At 42.0% G+C, this 13,649-nt stretch overlaps 1 protein-coding gene across 1 annotated transcript in view; it reads left to right on the forward strand.

The window, feature by feature from the left end:
- LOC121629587 (atrial natriuretic peptide receptor 2) overlaps positions 1 to 13,649 on the forward strand; it is an 81,028-nt gene that overhangs the window by 47,894 nt on the left and 19,485 nt on the right. The window contains exons 11-15 of the mRNA XM_041969244.1: positions 2,832 to 2,936; positions 4,651 to 4,722; positions 5,359 to 5,518; positions 5,647 to 5,802; positions 8,206 to 8,374. Coding sequence (XP_041825178.1) covers positions 2,832 to 2,936; positions 4,651 to 4,722; positions 5,359 to 5,518; positions 5,647 to 5,802; positions 8,206 to 8,374 — 662 coding nt within the window. The remainder of the gene's footprint in view (positions 1 to 2,831; positions 2,937 to 4,650; positions 4,723 to 5,358; positions 5,519 to 5,646; positions 5,803 to 8,205; positions 8,375 to 13,649) is intronic.

A 13,649-nucleotide genomic window follows, 5' to 3' on the forward strand; every position in this document is an offset into this window, starting at 1 on the left:
TGTCATGAAGGTAAACTTGACCTTTTAATCCTAAAATGGGTTTTTGTACCAGGCCTTAAACATGTTTATTTCTGCTGTGAAGTTGGTCTATTTAACATGGGAGTCTATGGGGATTACCTCTGTTTTGGAGCCAGACCCTAGCGAATGAGGGGTGAACTGCAATATTTTGCACTTCCCCATAGGCTTCACATTTTACTGCCAGAGGCTGCCGCTTGTTTGGGAGGCAACAGTTCTTTCTAGGATCTTGGTAAGGAAAGGGAGGTTGGAAATGGGATGAAAGTTTCTGATATTGTCAGGATCAAGTCCAGGATTCTTGAGGATGGGGGTGACGCTTTGCCAGTTTGAGAGAATGAGGGACAGTGAAGGAGGTAAGGGAGGAGTTTACAGTTCTAACGATAAGAGGAGATTTTATGTCAAAGAGCATTTTTCTGAAATTCTTTCACAATTATTAAACAGAGTTTGTTGGAAATTGGTGAATTTCTGTCCATCTTTACATCTGAGAGGCTTTACTTCTCTGAAGTACTCTATTTAGACCCAATCATGTTACTGGCCTGTTACTAACCTAATATGTTGTCAAAGGTGCATCCAGTTGTTTTTGATTTGTGCCAGTTACTTTTCCAGCCTTTTGTTGCCCCTGTTCCAACTTTGTAGAGATGTGTTGCTGCCATCAAATTCAAAATGAGCATCGGTCAGCAGATTGCTTGGTAACTGGTGAGGGTGTCAAGATTGGGTATAAAAAGAGCATCCTCCATTTACTTAATCTTTTAAAACAAGGATGGGTCATGGCTGACAATTTTGTGGCTAAATGTCAGAGAATCACCAATAACTTTCAAAAAAATATTTATCAGTGCAAAGTTTCAACATCTAGAGCATTCTGTTGTAAAAAAGAGTCTGGGGAAATGTCAGGGCCTGAAACAGCACAGCTGTTGCATGTTCACCTTCAAGTGTTCAGGCAGCATTGTATGAGAAAGTTCCACGCCACCGTGATCAGTACAGCAACATGAGCTCTGTGAAAAAAAAAAAATAGTGTGTCACTGCATCTAGAAATGCAACCTCAAACTTTATTACAGAAGGAGTAGGCTCTGTATTACCTCTGTTGTCAGATGAACTCAGGCTCCAGCTATTTTTGAGGGAATAAGCTGATGTCTAGTTTATGTCAAAGATTAGAAAGACCATCCAGGCGATGGGATGGTACAGTATAACAAGCATAACTGGCACATGTGTAAAAGTATCACTGATGCAAAGATATATGCTACATAAAGGCAACATCTTTTACTGGGAGGTTGTAGTTATTTCATTAAGACAATACCAGACCTCATTCTGCACAACTTACAATAGGATGATGGTATTGACAGAAATGGGGGTGCTTGAATGTCCTGCCTGCAGTCCAGATCTGTCTCCTATTGAATATATATGGCTCAGGAAGTTAGGATTTTTACCAACATCTGGGGTTCTGGAAAAAGTTCAAATGTTTTAATCAGTCATTTTTCTGACTCAATACTTCAGCAAAAGTATCAGTCACAATCTTTTGTGCCTGCTTACAAGAAATGGAAGCTCACCTCTTTTTAACACCCTCACAGGATGTTGCTTGTTACTCACAGTCAAAGACTTCACATCCTTAAACTGTCTCCTTAACATCAGTAACAGCAGCTGCTGATGAAAAGCTCCCTCTGGCCTGGGAAATATTTACAAGAAAGCGATAAGGAAGCTGGGGCAAAGAAAAAAACTCTCACAATTTAATGTGGTTTGGTGATGGAAACACAGTGTGGCACAGAGGAAAAGCCATAACCTGAAATTACAGCCGGAGTCATGAACAAGATGGATGCTGGCGGAGTTTTGGCCATTCCTTTTCTTACTTAGTCTGCAGCGCTTCTCAGATTAATTCTCTGTCTCAGCTCTGGATTGTGGTGATTTTGTACAAGCTGCAGTTTGTTGGAGAAGAGCAGCCAGTGGCCTTTTGGTCAGCAGGCACACAAGAGGAATGAGGCCGCTGTCTGAGCTGGCAGCCTCTCAGATGCCCCAGGGGCCTGATCGGCTGTCAAACCTCAGCTCATGAAAAGCCAACCAGATGGGGGAGAGACGGGCCTGCCAGTGGAAACTTAACCACTTGTCTTCCAGTGCTCCTCTCCCCTGTAGCTCTGGTCTTCCTCTTACTAAAATGCAGCAGGGGAAATTATATAGGGCAAAGGATGGGCTAACACCTCCCAAGCTGTTAAACAGGAGTGACTAACTCACCAGCTTTGGTGTGAGCACTGCTGTCACTCACCATGCTCAAAGAAAAGAGTATGCCGTTGATATATAGCTCACCATTTTCATGCTGGCTACAAAGGCTTTTTTTAGGTGATCCTTCTGTCAGGGCTCATACGAGTTGGAATAAAAACTATTTGTTTCTACTAAAGAGAATATCATAAATTTGCAGGAATCGGCCAGAAATGTCCCCTCATGTTTTCTTCTTTTCTTTGTAAAACTGCTGTACGAATATAAAATTCACTCATCCCGCTTACTCCACTCTGATTTTCCTGCTCGCACATCCTCTCAACACCTCCACATTTTTATTTTTTCATCACCCTCAGCACAGTGGCTCATTCATAACCTCCAAGGGCAATTCATGCACGTTTCAACCGGGTGCCCTAAGCAGGAATGCTTCTCAACACGTTGAAAAAGACAGTGCCAGCTTGTCGACTGCAAATAGACTATTTTGATGAATTTCTGGCAGCGTTATTCTCAAAACTTTGTGCATAAATAAATCGTCAGTCATCTGTTTCCTTGGGGTTTGGGAATGTGATGTTTGGAAACTCATGGTTGCCGTGTGTTTGTGTGGTCATTTTCAGATGAGAGATGTTCAGTTCAACCATCTAACCCGGTTCATCGGGGCCTGCATCGACCCTCCCAACATCTGTATCATAACGGAGTATTGTCCCAGAGGAAGCCTGCAGGTAACGTTCCTCCACTTAGTAGCTCTGGATGATTTTGGCAGCATTGTACAGCCTGTGTTTAAAATTTCAGTCCAGACGGTTGTTTTTACTGATGGAGAAACATTTTTCTGGGCTAACACTGAAGCTGTATCTATAGAAGGTTTTTGTGACAGCACATGAAGTCTGGAAGCTAGCTATGGTCCAACATGGGACTTACACAAGCAAAGAAATTTGAAACTTTACAGCTTATACACTGAGAATGAAGTAGGGGACTTTTATTTTAAAATAGTTTAAGAGAAAATATTGAAATGTAATAAATTCTGTATTCTGGCAAGAAAACCATGCAAATTTGAATGTGGATAATTTTGTAATAGTCTTCTTTAAGCAGACCTGTGAAAGAAGGGCAACCAGACGAACTTTCCTTTATAAACTTTCACATGTTGGAGAGACAAATCGCAACACTCTACATTATACTGCTGACAGACAACAAGAATTACCTCCAAACAATCGTTGATGTCCATAAATGAAATGTCACAGGCAAAAATTGTTGTTATCTACGGGACAAAAAAAGATGATGTCGTCTTGATTTTGATTGGCCAAATGACAACGCTGATGGGAGAGCACCTATGACACATTTTATTACCAAAAAAAGCTGTGTCATTGCAAAGACGAAAAACACTCTAAGGTCACATTGAGGTCAATAAACTGAAAAAAGTTATGTCTTTGTTCTTCAATATAACTGTATAATTGTATATTTACATGAAAACATGTAAAAATTCCCGTTAGGTAAACAAAGGACATATTGTTGAAAATTGTGTCACAAGCCCCATAAATGGTGTCACACAATCTGATGCTGTGAGCTAAAAACACTGGTTATCCTGGCTAAACATGCCAGCATATTTACTACAGGGTTTTCAGTCTTCACAGGAATCTTTGTATAATTGCATTTGGTTTTGTCTCTGTGTGGATGTCGCTTGGTTTTGTTTACGCTGTTGCTGATTTTTTACCTGAGAAGAGCTCATCAACATATTGTAAAACTAATAAAATATCGATCACTGCCAGAAAATGTTACAGGCACAGAAAAATATGCCTCTTAAATGTTTTTTCTATCAGGGATTAGAAAAACCCATCAAATCAAACATAAACCTACTGATTAACTAAACTGTTGCAGTATTAAAATGGATAGTTTTAATAAAGTAGTCTTAATAAGGGTTGTGGGCTGATTTAACTTAGCCTTGGAAAGTCAGCCCATGGCGGACACTAGCCTTTTAAGTTTGATATATTTTGATCTTTGCCCCAGATGTACTTTTTATGGTTTATCTACTGTGTGAAGCTTTATAGAAACTTGTTCTTGGTCAGGCCTCATGAGATGCCTGGACTTTCTATAAATGGATGATCTGGTAAACGATAACATTAGACTTCATCTCTTTTAATGGCAGAGAGAGACTTCTGTGTTAAAGACAGATAGCTTTAGCTGATGTGATGTAGTTGGATGTCAAAGCTCAGCCCAGATTCCTTCATTGTGGTCAGTGGTGTAGCCTCTGGAGCTTATTCATTTATATCCTGCAAGGATGTGAACATGATCACGAAGATAAGGAAAATATATAAATAAATTTAAGTTGGTTCTGTGTTTCATCCAAAAATAAGCTTCAGGGCTGTTTTGACTAAGGAAATGTTGCACTTTTCATTGTACATAACCATTTCTGATTTATTTATGGTGTTCTGGGATTTCCAGGACATTTTGGAGAACGAGAGCATTAACCTGGACTGGATGTTCCGCTACTCGCTGATCAATGACATAGTGAAGGTACGTGGCCATCAGGCGGAAAGTACAGTAAACACAAAACCTAAGTTGAAGGCAGGTGATTGATTTTTCTCTGTTTTCACATGAATGCTGGCAGAAAGGTTACTTTGGAGTACTAAAGAAGGCTTTGTGTGCCTTAGCTAAGAAAAAAAAATGCCCACGTTGCCATGGTTTCACATGAAGTTATTCAGAGATGAGCGAAGCTTAAAAACTTACAAAAGAATTTATTTTTGTAATATAATGTGTAATGTACAATCAGTACATTATAAACATTGCTGAAGCATAATCAAAACTAATCATGGTTGTAATTGAGGGGATTATTTTTAACCTGCTCACACAAAGAGGCCTTTCTGTCTCAGAGGCAGATTCTGTATTGAACTACATGCAAGACTAAGTGCTTTGGCCAAGTTGCTGCTCTTAGGTAGCAGAAGAGAGATGTTTCTCTCAACCTTTCCACAAAATATTAAACATAAGCATCCCCACAGTCTCTTTTCAGAACCTGCCGCAAACATTGCTTTTGTCAAAGTGTATTATTTCCATATGTCTGGATTTGTGTTTCCATGTAAAGGAAAAATAAAAAGAGAAATGAAGGAGAGAATTGTCCTTAATCCTTGATTTACTGCTTCTCTGCACCACCAGGGAATGAATTATCTTCACAACAGCTACTTTGGCTGCCATGGAAATCTGAAGTCATCTAATTGTGTGGTGGACAGTCGATTTGTTTTAAAAATCACAGATTATGGCTTGGCTAGTTTCCGCTCATCCTGCGAAAATGATGACTCGCACGCACTCTATGCAAGTAAGTCAGTATCTTTCTGTTTTGAGATTTTGCAGATGCTTGTGAATCTTGTCTTTCACAAAAGTATCAGCTGCATTTCCTGAGTACTTCTTTTTTTCTGTTTATCTAATTTTTATTTATTTTCTTAGAGAAGCTTTGGACAGCTCCTGAGCTACTCATATATGACCACCATCCTCCTCAAGGAACTCAGAAGGGTGATGTGTACAGTTTTGGCATCATACTGCAGGAAATTGCTCTGAGGAATGGACCTTTCTATGTGGAAGGCATGGACCTCAGCCCTAAAGGTAAACACAGCGGTCTTTTACAAGACTCGGGGAGGCCAACTGACCCCAGTGGCATGAAATGACCAGGATCCTTACAACGATAACATGAATACCAAATAAAACAATCCCAAGTAAATCCCAAATTTACACATAGATAAACCCCCCCCCCCCCCCCCTTCACCACCACCGACACACACACACACACACGCTTTCCTGTTTAGCTACTGTATAATAAAGGCCATTAAAAACCCATAATATCTTAAAAAAAGAAAATAAAGAAATGAACAAATCTCATATCTGAGACATAATTTGGCTTTTCAATGCCACAGATAGTTTCTTTATTATGATTATCTTTCTGACACCATATCAGTGACTGCATGTTTTACGTGTTTGGTCAGCTGTTAAATGTTAGTTAAAGATGAAGCCAGGCATTTTTGCCACACAATGATTGTTAACAAACACATACACTGTAATTAACCGGTACAGATGGTACCATAACGGTTTTCATTTACTGTTTAATTTAGCTTTATTAACATGCAAAAGTAAAGGAAGAAAACAGTGTCCAGTGACAGATGCACATAAATAGAATTAAGAAGTTTTACTTTAGTAATGTTTTCTTTAAAAACATTTGGCTTTGGACTTCACCTCCTCGGTGATGAAATGCTTTGCAGGAGCATTTTCTTTTTGGAAAGCTCCTCTGCATTATCGTCTTAGATTAAGTAATTTCTGCTGGCACGTTGGCTCATCAGCCTTTTGCACACTTGTTGGCCATTGGGGTTTGAGCAGTCTCTTCACCCGCATCCATTTTTTATTCATTTGCTGTTTTTTGCTTGACAGCAAGAAAAACCTAAACTTCTAAATCAATTCAAGATCCACTCCAGCATGTCCAAAGTGGATGTGTAAAACCCTCCTGGGGTACTTTCTTCATATGATGACTTTTATTGACCTTTTATTAAGAGTCACGCTCTGCTGACTGCACAAGAAGTTGGTACTTTAACAGGATTCGAGCAGTAAAGGCTGCCACGTGTACTCTACTCCTTCTCTATCTTTAAACCAGTGGTGAACTTGTCATTTAAATAACACTAGGTCCCTGAAATTAGGCTCCTTTCATCATGGTGAAAGGTGAAATTATGTCCTAAAAACCTTTAATTTGACCCAAATTACACTTTAAAATATTACGTTGACTATATATAAACACTATCAGAAAGATAAGAGTATTAAAGATTAGCAAAGCTATTAGAAATAGGCCTCTTTGTTTTTCAGGTACAACTGTCTCAGTCCATAATTCAGCTGTTGTAAGTGGCATTTAAAGCCACTTACGACAGCTATACTAAATTGCCAAGTAGCTACTGTTTTGCATTAGCATAATGAGAACTAGCTAAATAAAATTAAAATTATGTCAAAAATAGAAAGAGAAAATTGTGTTTATTACATTAAAACATTGTTAGTCCTACTGCCTTTTTTAAAACAAAAGTTGGCTTTTTTGCCAAACTTAATAAAGCTAACATTTATGCTAAGTTAGCTAACAACTGAAACAGAAACAGGTAGAATTAGTCTGGTTTTAGTCTTAGTCTGGTCCAAAAACTTACTAAATCTTCTTATTTTTAAGAAATATATTTGTGAGATGTACCAGTTCATTTCACTTTAAGGATGATATTTATTCAGCATTTTGAACTGAACTTGACTGTCCAAATGCAATTTTTTTGTTTGTTTTCCATAGTTTAGAGTTTTGTAGGTTTTCATTAATAATATAAAATACATGAACTAAAGAAAGAGAATTTAATTGAACTGACACCCTTATGGAAGCTAAGAGTGGCCATGCCTGCAATTATTTATTTTTGATGCCACTGCCTTAAGATATCTATTAGTATATTATCTTGAGATGAAGCCTAGTTTTCACTTAATAACAAGGATCATTATCTCAAGAAATCAGTGTTTTATTTTCATGAGATAACCACCAACTGTAAATGCAACGTTTTCCCAAGATCACAATAAGAGGCTAGCTCAAAAACGAGTGGGTAGCACCTAATTTAATTGGCAACTGCCACAGTTGTAGGTTCAGTCGTGCATGTTTGCATGCTTTCTTTGCTTCCTGGCAGTGGCTTTCCTGAATGCTAACAAAAAAGAGCTCTTTGTTTATTTAAGAAAACAAGATTATTTTGAGTTAACAGGAGAGTTCATTCATCATCTTGAGAAAATGGTAAAAATGTACTTTTTTTTTGTTTGTTTTTGTACATCTTTGATGTCAACAAAAGCAGAACTTCTGGTACATTATGCTGCTGCAGTTATTGTTGTATTTCCCTTTTACGAGATTAGCTTGATGGGGCAGAACATAAAGTCATCAATCCAGGCTGAACTTCATGAAAAGTGAAAAAATTACACTCTGAAATACAAAGCCTACACTCTCTATGTTGTCCTCCCCAGAGATCGTACAGAAGGTGAGGAATGGTCAGAAGCCGTACTTTCGGCCGACCACAGACAACAGATACCACTCGGAGGAGCTGACCATCCTGATGGAAGGCTGCTGGGCCGAGGACCCTGCAGAGAGGCCCGACTTTGGCCACATCAAGATCTACATGGCCAAACTCAACAAGTGAGACCCACAATTTGCTTACAAGTCAGTTTGTTCAACGAAGCTACATAGAAATACATATTATATAAAGGCAGTTTGTAATATATATCATGATTGTTACAACATTTTCACTTCCATCCTTTCCTTCATCAACTCACAGTTGAGATGAAACTGAGTTTGGCAAGGTCATTTGTTCAGTGCACAGTGCTGAGATCCCTGTTTACTGTTGTGTAAGTTGATATATTTAATTTTTTTCAGAGTTATGTACTGAAAATCACCTGGACAATTATAGATAAAAGGCTGTATTTCATATTATTGATAAGAAAGGCTTTTTGCTTCCCATATATTCGTGAGTGTTTGTGTAAAAAAAGGAGTTTAAGTCTGTGTTATTGGTATTGTTTTCAATGATCTTATGAATCATTCATATGCATATTTTGGGTTTATGTCAATGCAGAGAGGAAGGCATGCTTGTTTTCCCTTGTGTAAGGGAGCTCTGTCAGAGAGAGTTATTGTATGCATCTCTGCTGAAACAAGGTGACACCACAGCACACACAAACACAAAATACACCGTTTGTAGTTTGAATTTGAGCTACAAATATGTTGGCGTGGTTTCAGAAAATATGCAACACCTACACACACATGTATGCACCAATTTATAATTCTTAACGCTATAAAAACACTACCTTTACCAGATGCTGTATTGATAATATTATCAAAATACATTTATACAGAAGTCAATATTAGGGTACCTTTTAAGTACCATCCATAGCAGATCCAGAGATTTCTTAGTATAAAACAGTACTACAAATTAGAAAGCAATTTATCTATTAATGTGCCTCCTTTGGACTGTGTGGGAGAGGTTTGGTCAGATTTTGGCCACAGAGGTGGTGTCCACAACAATTTTAGTTTTTATAGAGCGACTGAACTGTGGGTGTGTATATTTATTCATGACATGGAACTAATTCCTTAATTTAATGAAAATCTTTGTGGAAAAGTTACCTCTTCTCAAATAATTTTGGCAGAAAATTGTGTGTTCAGACCCCATGTTACAGAGCCTTACAAGTTTTAGTCATGATCCCTTAAAAAGTTCCTAAAAAAACAACAAATAGGGTGTGCAACTGATGAAGAAATGTATAAAGATATTTAGTGGACTGAGCCATAGCAGATATGTCAAAGGAAAAACTAAAGGGTAAAATCCTGGTTTGGGAGATTAAGCACAGTGCCTGAGAGCATGCAGCGTGGAGCTGCAAGAGGTTGTGATGCTCTGCCTGCCAGCTGCAATCAATCTTTCTGTTCTGTGAGTTGTGACATGGGCATCAAAACACAGGTCATGGTTCATTACACTGAATGGCAACTTGGAGCTGAGTGAGTCACGGTGTGTAGAAACAACTCTGTTCAACAGACAGGGTTTTAACTGCATGCTGATTTCCACCTGTTGGTATCAGCAGACAGAAAGAGGCAGGACTGTGCTTTATATGTAGATCTGGTCATTTATAAACCCAATTCCAAAAACATTGGGACCCTGCTTGAAATGTTCCGATTGCACAAATCCAGGCTATTCGCTTGTGTTTCTTCACAGGAACAGGTAAAAACGCTTTCCCTGTACGCGTGCCCTTCTGCCTTAATGAAAAACTGGCAACCGGCAGAAGCAGTTAAGAGCATGTGTGACGTATACATAAATTATGAAAAGGGTCTATTTTTAGACCCAGTTTGTCTCAGATTGGTGAACTTCTATCCATCTTTACATCTGAGAGACTCTGCCTCTCTGAAATACTTCTTTTATATCCAGTCACGTTACAGACCTGTTGCCAGTTAACCTAATTAGTTGTGAAATTCTGCTGCGGTTTCCAGCCTTTGGTTGCCCTCTTTTTTTTTCTTCTTCTTCTTTTTTTTTTTAAAGCTGTGTTGCTGGCATCAAATTGAAAATGATCTAATGTATTCCTGAAATGTCTCCGTTGCGGTCTATTGAGAATAATATACAGGTTTATAAGATTATCAAATCATTTCATTCTGTTCTTATTTAAGCTTTAAATAGTGTCCAAAATTGTATGGAATTGTGGTTGTATTGTGATGGATTTTCTTGTCCATCCATCCATTTTCTGCCGCTTATCCGGAGTCGGGTCACGGGGGCAGCTGCCTAAGCAGGGAAACCCAGACTTCCCTCTCCCCGGCCACATTCACCAGCTCATCCGGAGGGATCCCGAGGCGATCCCGAGGCGTTCCCAGGCCAGCCGAGAGATGTCGTCTGTCCAGCGCGTCCTAGGTCTTCCCCAGGGCCTCTTTCCGGTGGGACATGCAAGGAACACCTCACCAGGGAGAAGGCATCCTAACCAGATGCTCAAGCCACCTCATCTGGCTGCTTTCGATGTGGAGGAGCAGCGGCTCTACTCTGAGCCTCCCGGATCACCGAGCTTCTCATCCTATCTCTAAGGGAGAACCCGGCCGCCCTGCGGAGAAAACTCATTTCGGCCACTTATATTCGCGATCTTGTTCTTTCGGTCACTACCCACAGCTCATGACCATAGGTAGATCGTAGATCGACCGGTAAATCGAGAGCTTTGCCTTTTGGCTCAGCTCCCTCTTCACCATGACAGACCGATGCAGAGTCCGCATCACTGCAGACGCCACACCGATCCACCTGTCGATCTCCCGCTCCATCCTTCCCTCACTTGGGAACAAGACCCCGAGATACGTGGACTCCTCCACTTGGGGCAGGACCCTACTGCAGACCCGGAGAGAGCACTCCACCCTTTTCCAGCTGAGGACCATGGTCTCGGATTTGGAGGTGCTGATTCTCATCCCAGCCGTTTCACACTCGGCTGCGAATCGCTCCAGTGAGAGCTGAAGATCACGGCCCGATGAAGCCAACAGAACCACATCATCTGCAAAAAGCAGAGACCCAATCCTGAGGCCACCGAACCGGATCCCCTCAACACCTCGGCTGCGCCTAGACATTCTGTCCATGAAGGTTATGAACACGTCCACGACCTGGACGAAAACCACACTGCGCCTTCTCAATCCGAGGTTCGACTATCCGACGGACCCTCCTTTCAAGCACCCCTGAATAGACCTTACCAGGGAGGCTGATCCCCCTGTAGTTGGAGCACACCCTCCAGTCCCCCTTTTTGAAGAGGGGGACCACCACCCCAGTCTGCCAGTCCAGGGGAACTGTCCCCGATGTCCATGCAATGCTGCAGAGGCGTGTCAGCCAAGACAGCATCAGGAGCCTTAAGGAACTCTGGGCGGACCTCATCCACCCCCGGGGCCCTGCCACCGAGGAGCTTTTTAACCACCTCAGCAACCTCAGCCCCAGAGATAGGAGAGCCAGCACCAGCTACCCCAGACTCTGCTTTCTTATTGGAAGACATGTTGGTGGGATTGAGATGGTCTTCGAAGTATTCCTTCCACCGTCTCACAACGTCCCGAGTTGAGGTCAGCAGCCCCCCCATTCCCACTGTACACAGTGTTGACTGAGCACTGCTTTCCCCTCCTGAGTCGCCGGATGGTGGACCAGAATCTCCTCGAAGCCGTCCAGAAGTCATTCTCCATGGACTCTCCAAACTCCTCCCATGCCCGAGTTTTTGCCTTAGCGACCGCCGACGCTGCGCTCCGCTTAGCCCGCATATACCCATTCGCTGCCTCTGGAGTCCCACAGGCCAAAAAGGCCCGATAGGAATCCTTCTTCAGCTTGACACCATCTCTTACTACCAGTGTCCACCAAGGAGTTCGGGGGTTACCGCCACGACAGGCACCGACGACCTTACAGCCACAGCTGCGGCTGGCCGCCTCGACAATAGAGGCACGGAACACAGCCCATTCGGACTCAATGTCCCCGCCTCACCTGGGACATGGTTGTAGCTCTTTCCCGGAGATGGGAGTTGAAACTCTTTCTGACAGGGGACTCTGCCAGATGGTCCCAGCAGACCCTCACAACACGCTTGGGTCTGCCAGGCCTGACCAGCATCCTCCCCCACCATGAGCATGCCCACACCTGCACAGCGCCTCTCACCGGGAGCAACTCCAGAATGGAAGAGGGTCCAGCCCCTCTCAAGGACAGTGGTTCCAGAGCCCAAGCCGTGCGCCGAGGTGAGTCCAACTATTTCTAGCCGGAACCGCTCAACCTCGCACACCAGCTCAGGCTCCTTCCCTGCCACAAAGGTGACATTCAACGTCCCTAGAGCTAGCTTTTGCAGCCGAGGATCAGACCGCCAGGGTCCCCGCCTCTGGCAGCCGCCCAGCTCACACTGCACCCGACCCCTGTGGCCCCTCCTGCAGGTGGTGAGCCCACGGGAGGAGAGGCCCATGTCACCCTTTCGGGCTGAGCCCGACCGGGCCCCATGGGCAAAGGCCCGGCCACCAGGCGCTCGCCTCTGTGCCCCACCTCCAGGCCTGGCTCCAGAAGGGGGCCAGATTTCCTTGTCCTGCTACTGAATTGGAGATAATTGTATTTAGCTGTGATTTCTATGTTATTTCATTCTTTGCAGTCAGGAGCTACAATCAGTACATGTCATGAAAGTGGCTCTGCCGTCATTACTTCTTTAAAGCCGGTGTATTATTTGCAGACATCCACATAGGATTGCTGCAGTCATTCATGCATCAGGGTGATCCAAACTGAGTTAAGATATTCAGCTTCTTCAACTGTATTTTATCTTGTCTGGTTGCTTCCATGCATTTGTGTTTTATTTTAGACTCAAAAGAAATCTTTAGTGTTTCTTAACTTGACAGCACTGTTAGCTGAGGAGGTAATCGTAGATGACAGTTCAGTATAGTTTAACGGTAGTTTCATTTAGTTTAAGAGAAGTACTTTGCACTGTTGTTTCCTCCATGTCGATTTTTCCTGCTGATCTGTGAACAAATGAATTAATATACAGTCACTGATGACCAAGTATGTCTGACTCATTGATGGATTATCATCTGAATCATCTGTACTTGAGTGTAGACCAGGGGTTTTCAACGAAAATTTAAAGAGGTCCAGTTAGAGAAAAACTTTTGGAGCCAAGGTCTGGGAGAGCATAATGACTATATATATATATATATATAGTAAATACATGTCTCATATAAGATTTTTAGAGGTGCTGCATAAAGAGCCCACCAATGCACTCTTCTTTTCTACTCTTTATTATATATATTATACACATCTCCTATTTATGTCACGCTTTGCCACGTGAAGTTAAACGTACATGCAGGTAGGCGCGTGCCAGGTTCGGACCATAGATATATACACGTAGATGTTGCCTATGACGCGGCCGCCATCTTGGGCCGGGGTAAGCCGCGTCTACTTACTGCATTAGTCAAT

Source organism: Melanotaenia boesemani, chromosome 19 (genome assembly GCF_017639745.1).
Source record: "Melanotaenia boesemani isolate fMelBoe1 chromosome 19, fMelBoe1.pri, whole genome shotgun sequence".
In the NCBI taxonomy this organism is placed as follows: domain Eukaryota; kingdom Metazoa; phylum Chordata; class Actinopteri; order Atheriniformes; family Melanotaeniidae; genus Melanotaenia; species Melanotaenia boesemani.